This window comes from Enhydra lutris, unplaced genomic scaffold (genome assembly GCF_002288905.1).
Source record: "Enhydra lutris kenyoni isolate GAN:26980312 unplaced genomic scaffold, ASM228890v2 scaffoldscaffold15, whole genome shotgun sequence".
In the NCBI taxonomy this organism is placed as follows: domain Eukaryota; kingdom Metazoa; phylum Chordata; class Mammalia; order Carnivora; family Mustelidae; genus Enhydra; species Enhydra lutris.
Genome location: NW_019154099.1, coordinates 5,663,281 through 5,688,677, shown reverse-complemented (window position 1 = coordinate 5,688,677; position 25,397 = coordinate 5,663,281). Strand labels below are relative to the sequence as shown.

Here is a 25,397-nt window from a genome sequence, read left to right as displayed (position 1 = left end):
CTTGTATGTATCCCTGCCACTAAAAAAGTACCTTCCTACAGAGACAAAGTTGCTTGTACATGTGACATCAAGAACTACTCAAGATTCACCTACATAGTTACTGTCACTGGAACTTCACTTTTAGCTACTGTTGAGTCTTCCAACTTAGGGAAAAACAGCAAAGTAAAAGTCATATTCTCAGCATCCAACATTGTCAGACTTCCTCCTAAAATTACACTGACTTTGAGTACCAGGTCTACGTTATAGGAAGGTCATAGACAGGAAAAAAAATCTGAGGCAAAAGGGAAAAAGTAGGACTTGAAGTTTTCTAATTGAAAAGAAGAGGAATTCTTCTGGTCATCTATCTAGGAACTTCTATCAGTAGTCAGCAATATAAGTTTTTGAAATATTATTACTGAAATATTCATGACTGACAAAGATAAAATGCTTTATGCTTATAAAGAATACAAAATACAGTATTTTAAATACTATTTGTCTAAATATATACACATAATCTGTAATACACCAGAAAAACACTTACTCCTATGTTAATTTATTAATTTAAATGTATGTTACCAAATAAAATGACTTAATTAGAATTTTCAACCTAAAAATTTGGGCCCTCAAAGGGACCCAAATAAATACCACAATCTAATAAAATATAGATTTAAATGAGGAAGGGATAAAAACCTTTTTTAATTAATATCCGAACAGGCTTCAATGAGCAAATGCTTCAAAGTATGTAAGAAAAGTTAGAAACAATAAAATAAAAATATAAATATTAAAGTCTAGCACCTGAGTGGCTCAGTGAGTTAAGCCTCTGCCTTCAGCTCAGGTCATGATCCCAGGGTCTTGGGAATTAGCCCCACATCAGGCTCTCTGCTCAGCAGGGAGCCTGCTTCCCTTTCTCTCTCTGCCTGCCTCTCTGCCTACTTGTGATCTCTGTCAAATAAATAAATAAAATCTTTAAAAAAAAAAAAAAGTCTTCCCTATCTCAGAGACTTTAAATCTTTTCCCTTCAGTTTTGTTTTCAAATTAAACTTTGATTTCAAGGTGTCATTACACTTTTACCCACATCATCATGTCTTTATATCTTTCCCAAACACCATCATTATCAAAGCCCAGGTGACACTGGTGAAAGTCTATGGAGTTATTTTCCCATTTCTCCCCTCCATTTGAAGAGTAAATAAATATCAAGGTTTTTATGATATATTTTCAATTGAAAAAAAGGGGACAGAGTTTGAACCTATTAAGATACAACAAGAGGGTCTTAATAAATGGGAACAGTTCCCTTTCTCCCTCCAAAACTTAAAATATCACAATGTACTCAAAGCTACACCCTATAAATATGGCTAAGAAAGGGGAAACATACAAATGATCAATGATTCCTGAGGCCTAAATACTAAAATCTTGTCAATAAAACATGTATCAATTCTAGTATCCTCATTTTAATCCATAATTACATCTTTTTGAGGCCGCATCTTTCCCCAGCACAAATAAACGCATGTATCATTTTAACCTGGATAAGCCACAGCATAATATTAGGAAACTGTCAAGTAATTAAACAATTAAAACTACATAAATGTACTAACTAGTAGAATAAATTCTTATCCACTGAAGTTCTAAAATTAAAAGGTTTATATTAAAAATAAGGTCTCTTCCTATTTATAGTTCATATTTTTTAAAGAAAAAAGTTAAGTTTATTTGATGCATAGTCTGGGAGAATATTTCTAAAAAATAACTTTCTAAAACAATCTTACAGGTTGCTTAAAGACATACTAAAACAAAACCAAAAACAAAATAACAACCAAAAAAAGAGACTAAAACAATTCCAACTCTAATTCCAAACAGAATTAACAGAACTACACTGACTATACCACTATGAGCAAGGCAATCCTGTAGCACTGTGCAGAAAATAAAAATTGTTAAAAAGACTATGAACAGAAAATAGGCAATGCTAGTAACTACTATAGAGGGAAATAAACAGAACTGCAACATGCATTCTATCAAAAAAGAATAAAGACACTTTAAATAGCAACACCAGTTAACTTTCAACTGTTATTAAATATCTACTTAAATAGCTCCAACTCTACATGAAATGGAGAACTGGGTTGGGGGAGGTGGGGAAGACTAACATCCACTGAAAACCAACTCCTCAAATAAATGTCAATTAAACAACTGTGCTGCCTATATTTAACCGCCAATGCATACTGTAATACAAACTAACACAACTTACTAAAATTCTAATAACTTGTACAGAAGTGAAAATAGCATCCACCTGATTAATTTTAGTATTAATTTACCAATATGAAAATGGATTGATTTGCATATCTTAAATATGGAATCAATATTCATTTTGAATCAGCGAGAATTAGGAAGCCAGAAAGAGGCATGCATTTGACAGAATTGGATCCTACCAGATCCACACAGTAAAAGTCTAAGTTTCATGGTGCAACTATTTTTACTGATACAAATTGCTACATACCTGCATCAACATTCTTAGCAGTCTCTTGCTTAAACTGTCATCCTATAATCTAAATATTTCATTAAGAAATTGGAAATTATTTGAAAATCTACAGATTATGTCCACAAAACTCTTAAAAATATTGTCGCTTAGGTACTAACGCCAGTAACTTCAAATATTACAAAACTAGACTCCACTAACTGGCACCATACACGCATGAATGGATTGTACTGCATAAACATTTAGATTAACTGCAACAGTACCATGGACTTTGAAAAGTTGAGGTGTGACGATATTTTCCAAACTTTTAAAATTATTAAAACAAAAACAAAAACAAAAACAAAAACCTGAAGGGCCAGTCTATGCCTGTAATTTTCGGGGTAGTTCCAAGCATGTGAAAACCTCACAATATAACCAAATAGCTTAAGATATGCTCCACATACAGGATCCTACCAACATCATTCATGTAATATCAACTCTGAATGATTTTCCAGCCACATATATTATTTTAACCTATTCCGAAAGAGGTAATGCCAAACAGCATATCCTCCATACTTTCACTCCACCTTCCCTAGTTTCTGACGGATAGTTGCCCAAAGTAACTACCTAGGGAAGGTAAAGATTGAGTAGCACTCCTCAGCCTTAGGACCCAAGTCAAATTATCACTGCCGGGAAATAAGCAAAACCAAATAGAACCAAAAGCAAGATAATTTTTCCTAAAGGTCTGGAATGCGTAAAGAGGGAGCCTCTAAATCTAAGACCATATCCCTCCCCCGGTCCAGTGCATATAAATGCGAATACTGCGCAAGGGTTCCCAAGCTTTTTTGGTAGGGACCCAGAACAGTCTTTTGTCTGAATTCCCGTCCTCTTAAACAAACTCGCCGGAATCAGAATACGAGCGAGAAACGAAGCCTGAGCCCAGGGAGCTATTGCACAGTTAAGGGTGGGATGCTCAAAAGGAGCTCAAAATCCTGGCGTGACCCAAGAGGGATGGAGTACAACCCAGGGCCTCCCCATTCGGGTCCGTCAAACGCCTTTTCCCGAATACCCACACCAATTCACAGAATTCAAGCTTACCTCCTTCCCGAGCTCCTGTCGCAAGCACAGTCCGAAGGCGATACCGCCGCCACCGCTCCGAGGAGCGGGGGAGGCGACTCTCTGTCCCCGCGCCTAGCCCCGGGAAGACGACGACGAGAAGTAGGTGCGCGCGCGACTCCCGGGAACCGGCTCTTCGCTAGCGAGGGGCCCCTGGGGCAGCTGAGAAGCAGAGCCCACCCGCCGCTTCGGTAGGGTCAAGTGAAACTGAGATGTAGAACGAAAAAGAACGAAGAGAGACTGGAGAGCAAGAAAAAGCAACGAAAACACTACCAGGCCGCTAGGAGGACCGACTCAAAATGCCACCGGAAATCGAGTGTTTGCCCTGATCCCCAGTGGACCGAGGCAGCTTCCGGCCGCCGGATTAGTCGTCAGCGCGCAGGCACCGCCCCTTCGGAGACACGCCCCTGAGCGTAACGTCGGCTCGTCGGAGTGTCGTGGAAATCATCTAATCTGTGCTTTGTGAAGGGACCCTTGGAGTGGAATCCCTGACCCAGGGAGAGCCAAAGTTTCCCATAAAAAGTGGATTTAAGAGGGAGAGTTTACTCCTTTTATTACATAGTTTCTTACAATAAACAGCTGTTGTAAACGCCACATTTGTTGTTGAAAATAACTACAATCGTTCATTCATTTGCTCAAAATGTTTCCTGCGCACGGGCAGGTGGTGTTTGTCTCGTTTTTGACACTCCTCTACTTTTTGGGCCATCGCTTATTACTGTGGAGCAAAGGACACACGGTTGTGTTTTTAAAGGCGCAAGTAGTTCATTGAAAATTTGGAGCAGAAATCTTTAATGTACTTCTAACCCCCTTTTGTGGTCCAATGATCTGCAAGAAACTGGTTATTAAAATTGCTTGAGGTGGGTGGTCAAACATCCTAAATCAAAATCCGTACAAATTTTTTAAAAAGGAAAAAGAAATGTGAGCCATTTTCTGCCTTAATTTATGGTAGCATTTATTTCGTTCTTTGACAAAAGCAAGGAATGGGAAAATCTTTTCTCAAAACTACTGATAAAATCTTAGAAGAATGGGTACAATGATTTGGTCTTGTAGGAATCAGTAAATTAAAATAGGAGAGAAGAGCGAGAAAATCAAGGGAATTAAACATTCTTTTTTTTTTTTTTTAAAGATTTTGTTTATTTATTTGTCAGAGAGAGAGAGAGAGAGAGCAAGCACAGGCAGACAGAGTGGCAGGCAGAGGCAGAGGGAGAAGCAGGCTCCCTGCCGAGCAAGGAGCCCGATGCGGGACTCGATTCCAGGACGCTGGGATCATGACCTGAGCCGAAGGCAGCTGCTTAACCAACTGAGCCACCCAGGCGCCCTGGGAATTAAACATTCTTGATGACATGCTCAACTATTTTAGAGATAGCGGCGAGAGCTTCTGTGCAAGTGGGTCTGATGTAACTTTCTGGCAACAAGAATCCATATTTGCCTTTATCTCGAAGTTCAATTGTAAACGAATATTTTATGCCTAAGTCATAGATCCAGTCATCTGAACCTCCAGGGGCTAGGTCTACAAGAAGAAAAAATAAATTACTTTTTGAAATCCAGATGTCTCAAGTTAATGAACAAAATGGATTTTTTCCCCTAAAAATAAAAATAGCTTTATTTTTTCTGATTATTAAGTAATCTAAGTTTCTGGTAGAAAGTAGAGATGGAAGAAAAACAGGTTAAGGAAGAAAATAAAAATTACCCATATTTCTGCCAAGGAGTAATAATCACCATTAACATTTTAGTGTTTCTTTCTCCTCAGTGCATGTTTTAACATATTTAATTTTTTCCAAATGTATTAAATAAGATCATCCTATACATGCAGTTTTATAATACTTCTAAACATAATCTATCTGACCAGCTTTATGTATCAATGACTTCAAATCTACATTATCATTTTTCATGATCTCATAGCACATAGTAAAGCTGGATATAATTAAGTATAATTAAGTTCAATAATTATCTCCAATAACTTGGGGATAATCTCCAATAACTTGGAGACCTTTAGATTATTTTTTTCTAATTTCTAATTGATATAAACAACTTTACAATGAACTTTCTTGTTTTCACTAATTGCTTCTTCATTTCTTTAGAATGTTCTTACCTAGAAGTAGATTCACTTGTCTAAGAGTATGTACTTTTTACAATTATGCTACATGTTCCCAAATAACCTTCAGAAGAATTGAACCAACTTACATATCTGTACTAGCAGTGTATGAATATGCCCATCTCACCCTCTCATACCATGCATAGGGATTTATGTATTTTGGGCAATTTTATGGGTGAAAATATTATTGAATAATCTTGTTTATTTGATTACCACTGAGTTAAACATTTTATTTGGTATATTTATTGTCCAGCATTATAATTTTTGTCTTTGCTTATTTTTCTACTCATTTGATTTTACAGATTCTTTATAATAGCAACATTAGTGTTATTAGCCTTGTGTAATAGGTGAATTTGTTTTCTTATTTGGTTATTTAGCTTTCAGCTTGCTTTATGGCAGAGTGTTTATATTAAAATATTTTATCTTTGATTTATTTTAGAGAAATATATGTTAGTAAATTAATTTCTTCTAAGTTGTCAGGTTTTCCAACCCTATTAATTGAATAACATTCTTAAAATTGCCTCTTTTATGAGATAATATGTGCCCTTATATATTTAAATGTCTTTCTGTTCTCACTATTCCCTCCTATTGATATGTCTTTTCCCAGCTCAGGTCCACAGTCTTACTTACTGTAAGTTTATAATGTGCCTTAATACCTGGTTGGGGCAAATTCTCTCTTAGTCTCATTTTTCAGAAAAATTTTACAAGCTCTTCTACCAAATTCATTCTTTCAAAAAAAAAAATTCAAAGTCACTTAACTGTTCATTGGGATTGCATTAAACATACAGACTAATTTAGCACTACTGACACATTTTTATTTTGCTTTCTTAAAAATGTAGTAGGTTTCCCCTTTTATTTATCCTCCTTTATGTAAACCAATAAAATTTTCTAGGGGTTTCATATAAATATATGGATTTGTATGTGTACACACATACATACATTTAACAAGGAATCCACATATATGTGTCTGTATGTATATGTGTGTGCACTTTGTACATATGTACAAATAGAGGGGCAGTAGGAACTTTTCTCCATTTTATTATCTACCTGATTATTTTTGGTATATAACAGAGCTTTAGATTTCTGTATATTTACTTCATAGCCACCTTACTCAACTTTTGATTGTTAATATTTTTGGTTGATTTCTACTGTTTTCCAGGTAATCATATATTTCATATGCAAAGTGATCACTTTTGCCTCCTTCTAATGCTTATACTTGAATTAACTACAAAGGTGTTTACCAAAGCATTGTTTATAATACTGAAAATATCCACCAGCCGAGGGTTCAATATGTTATTCAGCAAATATTTCTGACAACCACTATCAATATTTGGCATTCCTTCTTCCAGCCATTTTCTCATGCTCATGAACACATTCTCATAGATGTATGCTAACTGAATGAATGAATGAATGTGTAGAGATGGACTGATTTCTTCACACCAGACTCTGAGACACTGCGGTTATGCTTTGGGAAGCAATGGCAGAGAAGAGGATAAGAATCGAGAAAGCTCTGAATTGTGAAAGGAAGCTGTGTGATCCCTCACTGACAGAGCAAGGACCTGGGTCAGCAAAGGCAGCAGTGGGCCAATGACACCAAGAGACTGAGATACCACGCAGATCAATCTGGCCCCACTTTGTTCAGAGACATTTTGGGATTGTTGAGAAGGAAGAAGAGGAAGATTCTGGACTTCCTACAAATAAGGCATCTAGTGCTCAAGCAACTTATTGAAAACGATATGAATGTGATTATTAAGATGAATGTGTTTTTACATTCCTGTAGATCACACCTGTTAAAGAAAACTACTAATATTGTCTCAAGAGCTTCTCACAACCCATCTTCTCTCCCTGGTTTCCCCCCTACATCACTGTTTAAACAGGCAGATACTTATCAAGAAGGTCTCCCAGAAGTGTTACCTATAGAGAGAGACCCTTCTAGGCCACTTTAGCTAAGGAGCCTCTCTCTCCTGTAGTCATTCTCAAACCCTTCAGCCTATTTTATTTTCTTCACTTCTCAGTGGGATTATACTATATTTGACTACTTCATTGTTTGCATCAGAGATTGGCAAACTTTTTCTCCAAAGGACCAAACAGTAAGTATTTTAGGCTTTGTGGACCACAAAGTATGTCACAATTACTTGACTCTACAATTGTGAAAGCTTTTATAGACAATACGTTAAGTAAATGTGTATGGCTGTGTTCAAATAAAACTTTATTTTTGGATACCGAAATTAGAATTTCATATAACTTTAACATGTCACAAAATCTTTTTTTCAACCTTTTAAAAAATGGAAAAACTGAGGTATCTGGGTGCCTCAGTCAGTTAAGCATCAGACTTATGATTTATGCTTAGGTCATGATCTCAAAATTGTGAGATCCAGCACCTCATCAGGCTCTGCACTAGGCATAGAGTCTGCTTGGGATTCTCTCTCTCCCTCCCCCGCCTCCCACATTTGCACGCTCTCTTGCTCACTCACTCTCTCTCTCTAAAATAAATAAATAAAATCTTTTAAAAATGGAAAAACCATTCTTATCTCACAGGCTATGCAAAATAAGTGGTGGGCAGAATTTGGCCTATGGGTCATAGTTTGATGACACCTGGTTACATGTTTATTTTCTGTTCCTATTTTGCCATCTCCTCCTCTAGCTTCAAAAGAGAAAAATCATTGTCTGTCATCCCAATGTGGGTGAAAAGAATCTCTCGATAAATATCTGCCAGCAGAAATTAAATTTAGAAATATTTCTTTTTTTTAAGATTTTATTTATTTATTTATTTGACAGACAGAGATCACAAGTAGGCAGAGAGCAGGCAGAGAGAGAGGGGGAAGCAGGCTCCCTGCTGAGCAGAGAGCCCGATGTGGGCTCGATCCCAGGACCCTGGGATCATGACCTGAGCCAAAGGCAGAGGCTTTAACCCACTGAGCCACCCATGCGCCCCTAGAAATATTTCTTAAGAGTTTACCACATACAAGCTGTCATCAGTGTGATACAAAAAAGGACATTTAACTATATAGTGTGCTCTAGTGGGCACAGCCTGTTATTAGAAAGCATCTAATGTAAAAAGGGTTTCCTAGATTTGTATAGTGTTCAACCTGCACAACTTTGCATGGGAGCCCTGGACATCTCACACATTCTTTTGGCCCTTTATGACCTTTCCTGTTTCACTCACCCAGTGTGATGCCAGAGATTCTATAATCTCTACTCTGCAGCAATGAACATGATTTCTTAAATATCATTTTGGCTTCTTTTGAGGGTACTCATTTATTAATATAGTCCTGTTCAGTGGTCTCATAGCTACTACGCTTCCATTCCTAATTGTTATAATCCAACTATTTTACATGCAACCTTGTTTAAAGATTCCATTTAGAAAAAATAAATTGACACAGAAAATCCAAACACATAGATTTCTTTAGTACCTTACAATTCTCCAAGACCTTAAAAAGAAATACTTACAGAAAGTTTCTGAACCACTGCCATGAGTATATCTGATATTTTTATCAATATTCTCAATAGCACGGGCTGCTTCACTGGCCACTAGGGACTGAAATCAATAGAATATGGAATTTCAGTTAATGTGCAGCTTTGAAGCAGGACAGATAGGAGTTTCTTAATAAAACAATCATATATTAATTGAATCAAACTGTATATAGGAAGAAATAGAAAGTAGAATCGTGGTTGCCAGGGGCTTGCGGTGTGAATGAAATGTGGAGATGTTGATTATGGGATATAAATTTCCACTTATAAGATGAATGAGTTTTGAGGATCTAACACACAGCATAGTGACTACGTTAACAACACTATTTTATATACGTGAAAGTTGCTAAAAGAGTAGATTTTAAATGTTCTCACCACAAAAGAAAAAGTTGTAATTATGTAAGGTGATGGCTGTGTTAACTAACTTTACTGTGGTAATCATTTCACAATATGTAAGTGTATAAAGTCATCACATCGTACACCTTAAACTTATACAATGTTACACATCCATCATAGATCAATAGAACTAAAAGAAGACTGTACATATGAAAAATCTATACAATAGAAGTAAATAAACTTTAAAAAAATATTTTTTGCTTTATGGAAATCACAATTGGGTGGCTTTAAACATAAACCCTTCCAACACGTTGAAAATTTAATTTAACCTGAAGGAAAAATAATTCTCACATACTTTTTGGTTTTCAGGAATCCACTTATCATATAAAATAAAGTACAACTGTATTTCAAAGACAAACAGCCTGGGGTTACCCTATTCCTACACAAAATTATCACCAAACTTTATTTATGTTTTTAGAGAATTAAATTAAATTAATTAATTTACTTGTTGGAGAGGAGGACCAGAGGGAGAAGGAGAATCCTGGAGCAGACTCGACGCTAAGCGTAGAGCTTGACAGTGGGCTCAGTATGACAACCCTGAGATCATGACCTAAGCCAAAATCAAGAGTTGGACACTTAACCAACTGAGCCACCTAAAAACCCCAAAATTATCATCAGACTTTAAATGTAGCTTCTCAAAATACTACATATACCTAATGCGTAGATCATTTCCTTCTCATAGACTATTGTCTTCTTGTGTAAAATGTCTGATAAACTCCTAAAGACTCATCAGGTAAAAAGAATCATGTGCCCACTATGGGGTAGGTTAATAAGTAAATCCCTTATTCTACTACATTTGGTTCTAGCTTTTCCAGATCTTTTATGAGGTTGATGTTAGCACTCACTGACCCTCTCTCAAATAACCCAGAGGAATATCAGTGCGTATTACATTGTAGCACTCCTTTATTTAAAAAAATTTTAATGAAACCCCATTGTCTACAGAATAAAATACAAATTCATTCTGACATTCAAACAAGCTGACAAGATCTACTTTCTGATGGTGTCACCCTCCACTTTCACACCCCCATACACTTGAACACCCCACCCCACCACACACACACCTGAACATACTTCCTGTGGGGAAGACATTTCCTGAGCTTTCAATGTCCTCCCTTCCCTGTCTGCCTCTAGAATTCCTATTGTTCCATTTCTGGCTGAAAATTGATCTGTTCTTTGATGTCAATAGCCTTTTATTATTATTATCATTTTCTTTATAATATGTCACCCCTTAATATATGATAAATTCCTCCAGGACAAGGACTTTATCCCCTGGCTTTTCTAGCATTTCCTTCTGAATCAGTTAATAAGGCCACCCCCTGCTATCCTAGTCAGAATTGAGGCCTACCATTTGTGCTGCTTATTTAGTAGTTACTGCATTTAGAATATAACTATTCATGACATTTGCTAAGGGCTGAGCTCCCTAACCATTTCATGTTCTCTTGAGGGGCAGGATCGCACCTAGTGCTTCTTTTAACGTCCACCAACACAATATTTTACACGGAATAACTCTCAACAACTGTTTGTGATAACAGTAATCCCAAAATAAGGAAAATCAGACTAATTCTATTTCCAAATCAGGATAAATAGCCTCTCCTTTCTTCAAGGATAACACCAATAAGGGAGCTTTCCTTAAAAGTTTCCCTTTGAGAAGAAGAAAGAATTGCAAGTACCAAGTATGTTTATGTTCTAAATGAGCTATTTTCAGAAAATGCAAATAACCGTATATTTGTCATCAGCAACTGTTATCCCATAATATGGCTATAGTTTATTCTTGTAAGAGAACCAGGACATACACATCAACACCAGACAATAAAAACAAAAACAAAACCCAAATCCACAAATAATCTAACTAAAAAATAGGCAGAGAACCTGAATAGACTTTTTTCCAAAGAAGGCATACAGGCAGTGAACAGATACATGAAAAGGTGATCAACATCACCAAACATCAGGGAAATGCAAATCAAAACCACAATGAGATATCGTCTTATACTTGTCAGAATGGCTATTATCAAAAATACAAGAAATAACAAGTGTTGGTATGGGTGTGCTTGAAATGAAACTCTTGTGCACTGTTTGGTAGGAATATAAATTTGTGTGACCACTATGGAAAACAGTACAGGGGTTCTTCAAAAAATTAAAAATAAAAATATCATGTGATCCAGTAATTCCACCATTGGGTATTTACCCAAAGCAAATGCAAACACTCATTTGAAAATATATATGACCCTTCTGCTTATCGTGGTATTATTTACAATAGTCAAGTTATGGAAACAACTTAAGTATTTGTCGATAGACAAATGGATAAAGAAGATGTGGGGTGTATATATATGCAATGAAATATTATTCAGCCATAAAATAGCATGAGATCTTGCAATTCTCAACAACATGGATGGACCTAGAGGGTATTATGCTAAGTGAAATAAGCTAGAGAAAGACAAATACCGTATGATTTCACTTACATGAGGAATCTAAAAACAAAGCAAATGAATAACAAACAAAAATACAGAAAATAATAAATACAGAGGAGAAACTGGTGGTTGTGGGGGGTTGGGGAGGGGGACACATTGGAAGGATGGAGATGAAATATGGGAAGGGAATTAAGGGGTGCAAACTTCCAGTTATAAAATTTATAATTCATGGAGTAAAAAGTACATAAACAAATAAATAAAAATTAAAATAAAAGGAGAAAGAAAGGGAAAAAAGAGAGCCAGAATGAAAGGAATCAGTAAGAAACAAACCACTACATAAAGATCAGACAGGGCAAGAGTCAGACTGTCACCTTAACCCTTCCATTGTCTGTAAAGTATCTGGGGTAAGAATTTGGCCAATCCTAGCTACAATTCATCAAGAAACCTTGCATTTTTTTTGGTCATCAACCCAAACATACAACATGTGGGATCAAAAAGTAGTGAGGAGTTAGCAGATTATCTGTGTCCTCTTTGAACTTCCTGTATCTTCTACCTCATCCAAAATGTTGACATTGGAAGTGCTTTTAATAGGAACAAAGCCCTGGAGGTTAGGGAGGTCAGTGTGTACACAATTCCTGATATTGATATTAGATTGATGAGTGTTATACCAGGACATGATCTATGTCAGGCTGTTGTAGAAAGCTAGTTACCATAAAGTAGACCCACAATTTCAGAGACTCTTATCCTTGACTTAATGGTTTTATACATAGATCAGCTCCATGTGGAATTGTTCAACCCGATCTTCAAGCAATGTGTCTCACATTTGCTTAGGGACCCATCTGCTGGACTAAAGATCACATCCACAGGGTAGGACCTGCTCTTTACATTCCCTCAGTGAACCCTGACCCAGGGTGACTCTCAGCAGAGTGAGACCAAAATGTAAAGCACCTTCCCAACTGTCCTCCAAAGGAGAATTTTTTTCCCACAGGTTTTGATTCTTGAATTAGGTATTATCTTATTTCTGAAATGCCAATGAAAAAATAATTAAGTAGCACTTACCAGTTCCTCATGGTCTTTGCTTTTGCTTCGATTATAAGAATATGGAAACACTATGTGCTGGGAGTATGAATGCATACTGATGTAAGCCTTAATGTGGTTGATGTTTTTTCTCAAGAAATTAGCCATTGCCTTCACTTCTGGTTCTGATTCAGGGTAAAGGCCACAGTAGGTTTCTGAGCATGAGAAACTTGATGCACCTTCCCCTGAAGTGAAATTGGTAAGAGTGCGATTAGAGGGGATGCTTATGCTATTGTAATTTGTGATTTCCCTGAGAGTGCCTTCTCCAAACATCTATGGTGCAACATTTTCAGAAAAACAGATTTTAGAGAAATGGATTGAACTCTGTAAAGAACATATTTATATTTCTTTTGAAGTAAATATTTATAGGCCCTCATAGCAAACATCCCAACAGTTGCTGCCTGGGGCAGCCATCTTGCACTCCTTGTGAAAGTGGCTAAGGAAATCTCAGAGATGCCAGCCAGCCCTGCCTCCAGACATGTGGCTATGTGAGAGGAAAAAAAAAAAAAAACAACAACATACCATTTTTTTAGAAACCCTATTTTCTTGAATCCTTTGTGAGTTTGGTTTTTCTGGTTCTTGTAGTTTAAAAGTTACTAATCAATATAGCCCATAAAAGAAAAGTCTCATTTGGGAATTCAGAATACAGAAGTCTGCCGTCAGTGTTACTTCTAACTTGCTAAATAAAGAAGTCTGGTAAATAAAATAAGATGGTGATATTGGGGGCCAGTGTCATATTTATTCATCCTTTTGAGACATTCTAATATACATCACTTCAGATAGTTGCCTGACTCCTAGCACTTCACCTTTCTTCCTTAATGCACAGGGTTGGGGCCCCAGGGAGCCATCTCTGGCCCCAAACATTATTCCCTCCTACACAAGTGATTAATCCTGAACTGGGTCCTCAACTTGTGTTTTGTCAATCTGAATCCCTCCACTGATAACTTGAAATTGAGATGAAGATTCTGGTGCCAGGCTAGCTGCTCTCTAGAACAAAGAAGACAACACCAATAACATCACCAGCTGACACGAACTCTAAGATTTCCATGCAATATCTCATTTAATCCTCATGCAACCCTATGAAGGAAATACTGCTATTCCAGGAGATGCAAAGTGAACATTTTGGACAGTAATGGCCCTTTACTATAAGAAGCTAAGCAGCATAGGCATTTCGTTAGTCATCCAATAACTTGATTTAATTTTGGCACTGCTTTTAATAACTATATGGCCTTAAGTTAAACTGTTGTAAAGGCATTTCGTTAGTCATCCAATAACTTGATTTAATTTTGGCACTGCTTTTAATAACTATATGGCCTTAAGTTAAACTGTTGTAAAGCTATCTATACCTTAATTTTTTTCATCTGCTAAATGGGAAAATTATATATTTAATGAGGATTTAATGAGGATTTGATGAGCTAATGCATATGAAATACCTTGCATGGCACCTTGTCTATACTAAGTGTTCAGTGACTACTGTTTGTCCTCTTTGTCACCACCATACTCATCATCATCATCATCAACATCAACATCTGGACTGGAATAAAAAAACATCCAGTGTGCTTCACAGTGGATTCGTGGAACGCACTGCCGTGCTGAAGCCCACCTAGTTCCAGGTTGTTTCTGAGGACTGGCAGCATCCTTGTCCTTAGGTACCATGCGCTGCTTTATTAACCTTCCAGGAGCTGCCCGCCTTACTTAAACTTGTTCTGCTTTCTTCATTTTGTTTGCTATAGAAACAACCTTAACGTTTCTGAAATATTCTTTTCCCTGCAAGAAAATGTTGTGCTAAACACCCAGGGCCTTAATATTTCCTTTGTATTAATTTTCAATCAATAATGTGATCAGATGGATCATTTTGATAGTTCTATTCCCTTTGATTACTCTTCCCCCCCCCCCCCATTTATAGTTCTAAAGAACAGAGATTATGTTAGGAGTAGGGATAGGGGAGGACATGAAAGAGATGGAGGAAGCAGTAGTGCCCTAACATGAATCCTCAGACCAGAGCTCTTCCATAGAAACATGAAGCAAGTCACAAGTTTAAGTTTTCAATCAATCATTGTTTTTAAAGAAATAGGTGAACCTATTTTAATAATATGCTTTATTTAACAAATATGTACAAAGTACTATCATTTCAGATGTAATCAATATAAAAGTTACTCATGATCTACTTTTTTATAAAGATTTTGTTTATTTGACAGAGATCACAAGTAGGCAGAGAGGCAGACAGGGTCGGGGAGGAGGCTCCCCACTGAGCGGAGAGCCAGATGCAGGGCTCGATCCCAGGACCCTGAGATCATGACCTGAGCCGAAGGCAGAGGCTTAACCCACTGAGCCACCCCAGTGCCCCTCATGATCTTTTTTATGTTACTTTTCTCATGCCAAATCTTTGAAATCTGGTGTGTATTTTATACCCCCTGCACATCCCAATTCAGACAAGCCACATTTCAAGTGCTCAGTGGCCACTAGTGACTACCATTATAGACACAGACAGTGAGGGCAGCCTCAGATTCTGACATTCTAGAGATTTCAAGTACTTTGGTAGGAAGTACCAGAGATTCAGGAAACTCGAATCTGAGATCTTCTTTGCCATGAAATAGGTATATTCATCTGGGAAGCTACTTCAACTTTCTCAACTGAAGGTGCTTTTTTTGTACTAAGAGACACTTAGTCTACCAGGTTCCTTCAAGCTCAAGCGTTCTCTGGTTTATAGGCCTCATATAAATGTGTATTTTACATGTAATTTGTAAAGAAAGAAAGTAGAGTGGAAACTACCAGGGGCTGCACAGATAGGAGGAATGAGGAGACATTGCTTAACGGTCACAGAGTTTCTGTTTGGGATGATGGGAAGTTTTGGAAATTGATATTAGTGATGGTTTCCCAGACTGTGAATATACTTAATGCCTGAATGTACTGAATTGCACACTTAAAAATGGTTAAAATGACAAATTTTATGTTATATATATTTTAGCACCATAAAAATGATGAAAAGACACTATGGGCTCATAAGAAAAGAAATAAAGGATTTTCCACTGTACACTGGTTATTAAAACTTTGCAGTTTAATTTAACAGTTTAGAAAATAAGTGAATCTCTCTCAGAAAGTTTGAGACCACAACATCACAAAATCCTCCCTGTTAAAGACTGATTTCCTCCCCCCACAAAATTCTTATGTTGAAGCTGTAACTCACAATGTACTATGTTTGGAGATCGGGCCTTTAAGGAGGTCAGTAAGGTTTAAAGAAGTCATAAGGTTGGGACCCTGATCTAATATGGCTTGTGTCCTTTTAAGAGAGAGACACCGGGGATGGGTACAGAGAGAAAAGGCCATGTGAGGACACTGTGAGAAGGTGGCCATTGGCAATCTGAGGAGAGAGGCCTTAGGACAAACCCACCCTGCTGACACTTTTATCTTGAACTTCCCACCTTCAGATCTGCAAGAAGTAAACTTCTGTTGTTGAAGCCACTCAGCCTACGGTATTTTGTTATGGCGGCCTGAGCAGTCTAAGATAACCTCAGACCCATTCCCATTTTCACCACACACACACATGCATATGCACATACACAATTTTAATACAGAAGAAAGGGAAAATGAACATGAAACAAACAGGCTTGATATGTCAATTCCTGTTAATAAGTAAGGTGTCCTTTTAGATTCTTAAAAAAAGAAGTATCATAAAGGCATGTTCTAGTTCCAGGGACAAGGAGGATAAAAGATTTAATTCTTTCACACTGGCTTGCTTACATAATACTAAAGAGATACTGGGGCATTGGACAAAAAAAAAGAGTCTTTACAATTACTTTTTGTTTTATTTGTCACTCTCCTTTGTCTATACGCTTACTGCTTCTGTTTCTGTTTTTAACTCTTGTGATAGATAGTAAGATAGTGCTGGGCTTCAGATGGCCTATCTTATGTCTTGAGGGCAATAAAAGAATATATTTGACATCTTGGCTATTCAAATTGGGTAATACAACTTCACTATAAAAAATATTAAGTAAAACAGAGCACCAAAGAGCATGAAGATAAAATAAGTTCCAGATGGGAACTTATAATAAAGGGGTGATTTTCATAGAAGAATTGCAATAACTTTGGAGTCAGTCAGCCTGGTTTGACATCCCAGCTCTGTCACTTCCTAGGTCTGTGCTCTTAAGCACAGATTAAGGGATTAACAATTAAGGGATTAACCTTCCGTGTCTGGGATTCTCCATCCAGGAGAATAATGAAACCTAGGGGGAGATATGTAAATAGCACGGCACTTAGTAAGCATCAGCTCTGTTTAGTCCTATTTTATATTTGCTGCTGCTTCTCTGACTCCCTGCCCAGTTATCACTGCTGTGTTGTCTTGGGGTCTCAGTGGGCAATTTTATTGGACAATCTTAAGGATGGCTCTCACGGAGAAACCACTAAGTGAGTCCCTTAATCACAAAAGGAGTGAGCCCGAGGCAGGATTAACTGCTCTTTCCTCTGCTTGCTTATTATATCTGCAGGTCTCTTAGAACCTATTCATTCCTATATGCATTTAATTAATTTCTGGGAACCCTGCCTGTGTCAGGCATTGCACTACGTTATGGATAATGGTCCCATCCCTCACGGAGTTTCTAACCTAGAGGAGGAAGGAATTAAGGAAATAAGGTAAGTATGCTGTTATGTTTTCATGTGGACTCTGAGATAATAAGGAAATGTTCAAAATCACAAAACTTCCCTTCTTTTTTTTTTTTTTTTAAAGGGAATACGTACAATCACATACATAGCATTGTATAGGGCAAAGGAGTGGTTAGAAGCAAGTTTTTGAGGCTTCAGTCACTTTCAATATCTTAGAGTCCCCACAGAGTTACATGTACCCACTTATAAAAATAAAGATGATTCAAGATCATAATTAGGTTTAGTTTTGTTTTGTAGTTGTTTCTTAAATGTAGTAACTATGAAATACAATGGGGGGACTGCAAACCTTCACCTACCACCCTGAGAGCAGACGATATTCTTGAATGCCTTAATCAATGTTCACTGAGTACTTTAACTCATTCAAATCAATGAATGATAAACTCCCACTGTGCTAGACATACATTTATGACACTCATAAAAGAAAAAAAATGTTAAGTAAATAGCAAAAACCAAAGAAAATATTTTTGAATACTGTTGAACATTTTCTTATACAATTAAAAAGGAAAGGTATCCACCCCCAATCCTACTTTGATACCCTAATGACAGTGTTATTTGAAATGAAGCAAGTAACCTACCACACCAGTGTTTGGAAGCAAAGTTCCTGTTCAGGTCTGTTCCAATGCAACGATTATTTTCATGAAAGGACCGGTTCTTCCTCCACATTCGATTCTAAATAAACAAAATACTGATAACCAGGATGGCCATGTTCATAGTTCAAGCAGAGACATGACTTCTAAAACCTAAGTAGTCAGGGTTGTGCGTCTCTCTTGCAAACCCATCACTCCGCCTGTCACGATCTTCACAGCATTCCTTTCTCACAGCCCTTGTTTCCACCCAGTTCTCAATTACATTCATTCAAAACCATTTCAGTCTGAACCAGATGAAATGGTAATATTTGATCAGTTTTGACCTATACCAACAGAAATTTCTTTTGGTTTTGCTAGGCTGTTTAGTCTTGTTTGCTCTAATTTTAATTCCTTCTGAGAAAAGTAAATAACTGTGTCTCAACTAAAATTAAAACCATGAGTCATGAGTTTCAATGCTCTCTTTAGATTGAATTCAACTCACTCCTTTAAAAGTTTCAGGAGGTGGAGCTGTGAATACACTTGTAGCCTGATGGTTCCTTTGATCACAATGATTCAATCCTCATTTGTAAACATAAAGCAAATTCCCCATTGGATTCTTGGGGCAAACTGGGAAAGTTGACTAAGTAAATAGCTCCACAGATTTCGTTTAAATCCTGGGGTTGGAATGATGTAGTACCTTTTCCTTGTTCTCACCAGCCCTTCTGGAAAGCTTCCCAGTCTGCTTACAACCTCTGGCCTGTGATTTGGTGGCAAGAATTGTCCTGGAGAAATTTGGTTCTTAAACCACAGGGACTAACTGGCAGTGTTAAGATACAAAGGACAATGGGGGAGTGGCAATACCTAAAGGGTGGCTGAATTCCACCATGATTTAGTGAAAGAATAAATCTATTGTAATATCAATCTGTGAATGTGACTATTTATTTATTTATTTGAGGGGGAATGGAAAAGGGAGAGGCAGAGGGAAAGAGAGAGAATCTCAAGCAGATTCCCCACTGAGCAGGGAGCCAGGAGTGGGGCTTGACCTCATGACACTGAGATCTTGACCTGAGCTGAAATCAAGAGTCAGATGCTTAACTGACTGAACCACACAGATGCCTCCATATGCTCATTTACAGGACACAAATTTGTGTTAGGTGCTATGCTAGGGATTTCTCATTTATTTAGTTCAGGATTTTCCCACTCCTCCCTACAAACTTATAGTCACAGTATTCCTTTCACTCAGGATGACTTTTTCAGCCAATCCCCTTCACCATTCCCATTTCTTCTGCAAAAATTACCCCTTCCATAAAACAATTTCTGTTCAATCCTGTTTTCAAATTCTGTTTCCAATCACTCTGTTATTCTTCCTGGTGCTTACATGTGCTGCTCAAGGAGGTCTTTCTGAGCTTATATAAGCTGAATCATGTTTTATGTACTCCTCATTACATTAGAAAGAACTGTACTTACATTGCTTGAGTAATTTTCCTGAATCATGATGTTGATGGGCTAGAAATTCTATTTTTTTTTTAAATAAAACCATTGTGCCAAGATCCAAGATTCTGTGAAGAATTTAGCCTGCATGTTCTGTATCCCCAAATAGGGCATATTTTGTTTTCTTTGCCTTCACTTACCTTTTTCCATGTGAAGTCATAACCATCCACGTTAACTACTGGCATCACATAGAAATCCACGTGCCTCAGAAGATAAGTGTATGGCGTTTTTTTCCCTTTTGACTGAGTTACCTACAAATTACACCAAGTGTGTTTAATAATATCTCTTTTAAGTCCTTCTAAACTTAGTCTGTTTCTTTTATGTGTTTTACTTTTTTTAAAGAAGTCATTTGGAATGTTTAGGTTTGTGTATTTAACTTTCAGTAAGAGTATTAATTCCCTTCAAAAGTCTGAACTTAGGGCACTCTCTTGGCAAATGTTGGCAAATGCCTTGGACATGGAACAAATGGTCTTCTTTTTTAACGAAGGCAGAAAACAGAACCATATGTTTTCTAAAATTTTCTTCAAGAAAAAAAAGAATTCCTTACTAAAGCAATACAGCTCACTTCAGGGATTTAAAGAAATAAAACCTAGGTACAGTCCCTCTCCTTTTTCAATAATCCATATTGATCAGAGTTTAAACTAACTTTGTCTATGCCCAGATATGACTAGACAGTTTCTACATTGTCCTTATAACCGGGGGAGCTAAATTTTAAATTCGAATTCTTTCAACAAATCTGTTTTCTTGTCTTTTTGTTTTTAAAGATTTTATTTATTTGAGAGGGAGGGAGAGAGAATGAGAGAGAGAGAGCACATGAGAGGAGAGAGGTCAGTGGGAGAAGCAGACTCCCTGCTGAGCAGGGAGCCCCATGTGGGACTTGATCCCAGGACTCCAGGATCATGACCTGAGCTGAAGGCAGAGGCTTAACCAACTGAGCCAGGTGCCCTCAACAAATCTATGAAACATACATTCCAACCCTCACTTGCCCCTTCTGTTTGGAATCCTGCTTTTTGGATAAGAAATTCCGGAGCTAATGTGGATCATCTGTCAGAGCCCAACAAGAATTTCTTGTGGAGCCCAATGCGGGGCTCGAACTTACAACCTTGAGATCAAGACCTGAGTTGATATCAAGAGTCAGACACTTACCAACTGAGCCATCCAGGTGCCCCCTTTTTCTTTAACAGCTCTATTAAGATACAATGCACAAAAAAGGAAATGCGCCATTCTAAAGTATAGAGTTCAGTGAATTTTTTTTTTAGTATTTTCACAGAGTTGGGCAACCATCACCACTATCTGACTTCAAAACATCTTCATCATCCCTCTGACCCAAATCCTTATCCATTAAGAGTTATTCCCCTTCCACCTATCCCCACATTTACCCCTAACAATTACTAATTAACTTTCAGTCTCTGTGGATTTACCCATTCTAGATATTTCATACAAATGGAATCATAAAATATGTGGCCTTTTATATCTGGCTTCTATCCCTTAGAATAATGTTTGCAAGATTCAACCATTTTGTAGCAAGGGTCAGCATTTCATTCCTTTTCCTTGCTGAATGATATTTAATTATAAGGATATACTACTTTATTCTGTCTACTGATAAATTGATGGGCATACTTTTTGATTATGAATAATGATGTCATGAACATTTGTAAACAAATGTGTCTCCTTTCCTTGGGTGTAGACCTAGTAGTGGAATTGCTGAATCATATTGTAATTCTATGCTTGACCTTTCAAGGAATTGCCAAACTGTAAAATCATGGCTGAACTATTTTACAATCCCAACAGCAACAGATGAGGTTTCCAATTTTTCCACGTCCTTATCAAACACTTGTTACTATCCTTTTTAAATTTCAGTTATCCCAGTGGGTCTGAAGTGGTAACTCTTGTGGTTAGATTTGCAAATATTTCTCTAATGACTGATGATGCTGAACATCTTTTCATGTACTTCCTGGTCATTTGTCTATCTTCTCTGGAGACTTGTCTTTTCAGATATTTTGCTCAATCCAAAATTGGATTGTCATTCTATTGTTTATCTGTAAAAGTTCTTCATATGTTTTGGATAAAAGTCCCCTAACATATAAATTTTCCCCCACTCTGTGGGTTATCCTTTCACTATCTTGATCACATCCTTTGGAAAGCATTAATGTTTTTAATTCGGTAAAACTCTTTTTATCTCTTTTGTTGTTGCTTGTGGTTTTGGTGTCATATCTAACAAATAATTTCCTAAAGTCACAAAGATTTATTGCTTCTAAGTTTTTTTCTGAAAATTTTATAATCTTAGTTTTTAAATTTAGGCCTCTGACCCATTTTGAGTTAATATTTGTACATGGTATGAAGTAGGAGTCCAAGTTCATTCTTCTGCAGGTAGATATCTAGTTATTCCAGGAAAGGGTGTCTTTCTTGATCCCTCACAAAGACACCATCTGGACTAGTGGTGGGCTTGTTTGGGTGCATTTAAAGAAGGTGAGGGTCCAGAATAAGAGGAATTGGTGATCTGAAGAGAAATAGCAGGATTAAGCCAGGACCTCAATAGAGAGGCTTAGAAAAAAGAAAGACAGAGGGAAATTGTGTATTGAGGGGACTTCTCAATGCTCATCTGTAAGAGGAGACATGGACTCGAATGGGACAGTGATCTGAATGGATCAGCTAGGTAAATATAGCATCCTCAGGACTTGGGTACTTTCCTGATCGGCTAAGGGTAAGATTGGGTACTTGGTAATTGGGCAAATCTGTGTTCTTTTCCATGCATTGTGTAGATTAAGGGCAGAGTTACATAGATACAGAGAAATGTAAGAAATGTCCTCAATAACTTTGTGAATAATGTTATTACTCATTAAGACATTTTCAGATTTGATATTTATCCAGCCATTTATACTTCAAAAACATACAATCTAGATATATAATCATATCACTGGAGTAATACAACCTCTAAGATCTTATAAGCCTTATAATTCTGACTTGGTATATCACCTGTTTTTTAAAGACATTATTTTTTTTAAAATAACAATTTCAACCAAACTTGAACATACTTATGAATCTAATAATTCTTTCCCCATTAATTTGTGATTTGTGTATCTTGGTGCTCTCCAAACATGTGTTATCCAATGAGTTTTTGTGGTATTTTATAAATATGTTTACCGTCATGGTTTTATATCACCCTTAATGAAGTAGGTGGCTGAAGAAATTATGCCCGACATGCAAATGGTAACAATTATGCCAGGCACACAAATAAATATTTGTTGAAGGAATGATTTACCAACAAGTAACATAGCTGAAATGGCTGTCCTAGTAATAAAAACAAGAGAAGAAAGATGAGACTAGAGGGAGGATTGCACAAGAGTGAGAGATTAGGGGATGGGAGATAAAGGCTTGTCTGATTCCTAGCAGCCCGACCTGCGGCAGATGATTACTATCCAATCTTTTCCTGGGGTGCACCAAAGCTTTGTCTTTATCATGGCCCAAAACAACAATAACAACAGCAACACCTACCAACAAATTAACCAATAGCCATTTGACAGAATAAAGTAGTAAAAAAGGCATATAAGGTGCTACAAATGAAGGATTTTAAAATAAAGCATTACTCCCTCTACCACTAGAAATATTGCAAAGGGCTGTAAGTCCAAGTTTTCCTACGATGACAATAAAGCATTTAGCACAATGATAGATACTCTCTGGACTCCAGAGTTGTATTTGAGCTTAAAGTTGAAGCATTAATTTAAATTTTAAATATAACAAGACAATGTTGAATGTTGATTCTACGGACCAAACAATGTACTGAGTTATGGGTAACAACACCAAAAACTGACTTTAGAGATGATCTTTGTTCTTAACAAGCTGGTAAAAATGTTACGTTTGAAATGAAAGAGCAAAAAGTCAATGTTATAAAATATGATAATAAAATCAGATGTACAAGATGGCCCAGAAGAAGGACAGTTAATTCTGTGGGGTGTTTGGGGTTAGAACTCCTGAAGAGCACATCAAAGAGACAAGACAGTCAGGATATGGGTGAATGGGTGATGAACAGGTGTGAGGAATGACAGAGTAGAAGGAGAGGAAATTAAGTGGTCAGACTCTTAAGTGGCTCCTCCTATCATTCCTGGTTACTGTCCTTGGCCATATTCTAGATCCAGAGGTCAGGGAAAGAATTATTTTTGAGATACAGAGGATGGCCATGGGGGAAATTTACTAAAGCAGAATTGAGGTTAGGTTTGTGGATGTAAAGTTCAAGTTGCTGAGATAGATGGACATTGATAGATGGACATACAGACTTCGAATTCACTCTGAATAAGGGCAAGAATTGGAGAGGAATAAAAAAACATGAGCCGAGTTCCAGGGAATTATCTGGAGACCATTAGAGGACAGTAAAAAGAAAAGACAAGGGTGGTTCAACCAGATCAGATCAGGAATTTGGGTAAAAAGGCAACAGCAGGACAGGTTTCCCACACTATCTGAAAGTAGAACGTGCCTATGAAACTTTCCATATGCCAAAATGGTGTAAAATGAAAAGTGTCCACCACTTTCCAAACACTTTTACATTAGTACCCATTTTTGCTGACTGGAAGAAACCTGAAGGACATTTTTTTTTGTTTTTATGAAGAAAGTCATTCCCGTATGAATGTAAGTCTTTTGTAAAAGTGAAGTGGTGTCATGTGAGCTTTTGGGAAGTAGGGGATACCTATTAGGACAGGAGAACATTGATCTACTCCTCTGGTCCCTCAGCATATGGAGATAGGAAAGAGCAGCCTCTTTCCCTGAAGGAGTTTCTGTGAAGCCATGTGCTTCACAAGTCACATGTCAGCTAAGGTGAAGGGCAGCTGAAGGAATTCTGTGGAGGTTCTGAAGTTGCAGGGTGCCAACTTTGTGAGCAGCTACATGAGAGTTCTCCAGGTCAGAGGTCCAGAGGGAGGTTGGCACTGAGAAAAGCCAGTTGGCAGACAAAGTACTGAACAAGGTGTGATGCCCAACACGTGCTGCTAGGGCTCCAATGATGTGCTAGACCCCGTGCTGAGTTTGGTCCTAGTGATGCAATCATGCACAAGTCAGCCTCAGCTCCTGCCTTCGCATTAGTATAAGGGATCTTCATTTGGCCTCCACAGGATGAATGAGAGGCATAGAAAGAAATGACTGACCTCAGGGTCCCCAAAACGTAGAGTAACGGGTTTCCCCTAAGCTGAGACCGTACCATATAGAGTTGGAGAAGAGTGAGAGACTGTGAGATAGAAATATGTGTATATGTTGGTCTCTGCCCCATATCCCCTCTGTTCCTGGCACAGGTGTTGTAATTTCCTAAATGATAAGAGCAACAAAGGCATCTTTTGGTTTAGTATTTGGTCTTTGACCTGGGTTCCTGACACAGGACTTTTAAATCCCTTTGAATTTCCTGGGTGATAACAAAGTCTTTTGTTCTATATGGTGACTCTTGGTGGGTTCCTGGAAGGAGGCTGGTCAACAGAAAAACCAAGCCAGGAGCTTGGAACTTTCAGCCCCAAACCTATCTTCCAGGAAGGGGAAAGAGGTTAGAAATTGAGTTAATGATCCATCGTGCCTACATGATAAAGCCTCTTTAAAAATCCTAAAGGTATGGGGCTTGGGGCGGCTTCTGGGTTAGTGAACGTGTAGAGTGGCTGGGAGAGTGGCCCAGCTGGGGAGGGCAGGGAAGCTCCATGTCCCCTCCCACACAACTTGCCTTA

At 37.6% G+C, this 25,397-nt stretch overlaps 2 protein-coding genes across 7 annotated transcripts in view; both read right to left on the bottom strand.

The window, feature by feature from the left end:
• Nucleotides 1-3,740, bottom strand: part of LOC111146983 (zinc finger CCCH-type containing 13) — a 102,149-nt gene extending 98,409 nt beyond the window's left edge. For all 6 annotated transcript variants that reach the window (XM_022502790.1, XM_022502792.1, XM_022502793.1 and 3 more), the window contains exon 1: nucleotides 3,521-3,740. The gene's annotated coding sequence lies outside the window, so the exon portion shown is untranslated. The remainder of the gene's footprint in view (nucleotides 1-3,520) is intronic.
• A 1,123-nt stretch (nucleotides 3,741-4,863) lies between these two features.
• Nucleotides 4,864-25,397, bottom strand: part of LOC111147094 (carboxypeptidase B2) — a 58,628-nt gene continuing 38,094 nt past the window's right edge. Inside the window, exons 7-11 of the mRNA XM_022502982.1 lie at nucleotides 19,842-19,952; nucleotides 18,220-18,313; nucleotides 12,968-13,170; nucleotides 9,084-9,171; nucleotides 4,864-5,048 (exon numbers count right to left, since the gene is read on the bottom strand). Of these exons, the coding sequence (XP_022358690.1) occupies nucleotides 4,864-5,048; nucleotides 9,084-9,171; nucleotides 12,968-13,170; nucleotides 18,220-18,313; nucleotides 19,842-19,952 (681 nt within the window). The remainder of the gene's footprint in view (nucleotides 5,049-9,083; nucleotides 9,172-12,967; nucleotides 13,171-18,219; nucleotides 18,314-19,841; nucleotides 19,953-25,397) is intronic.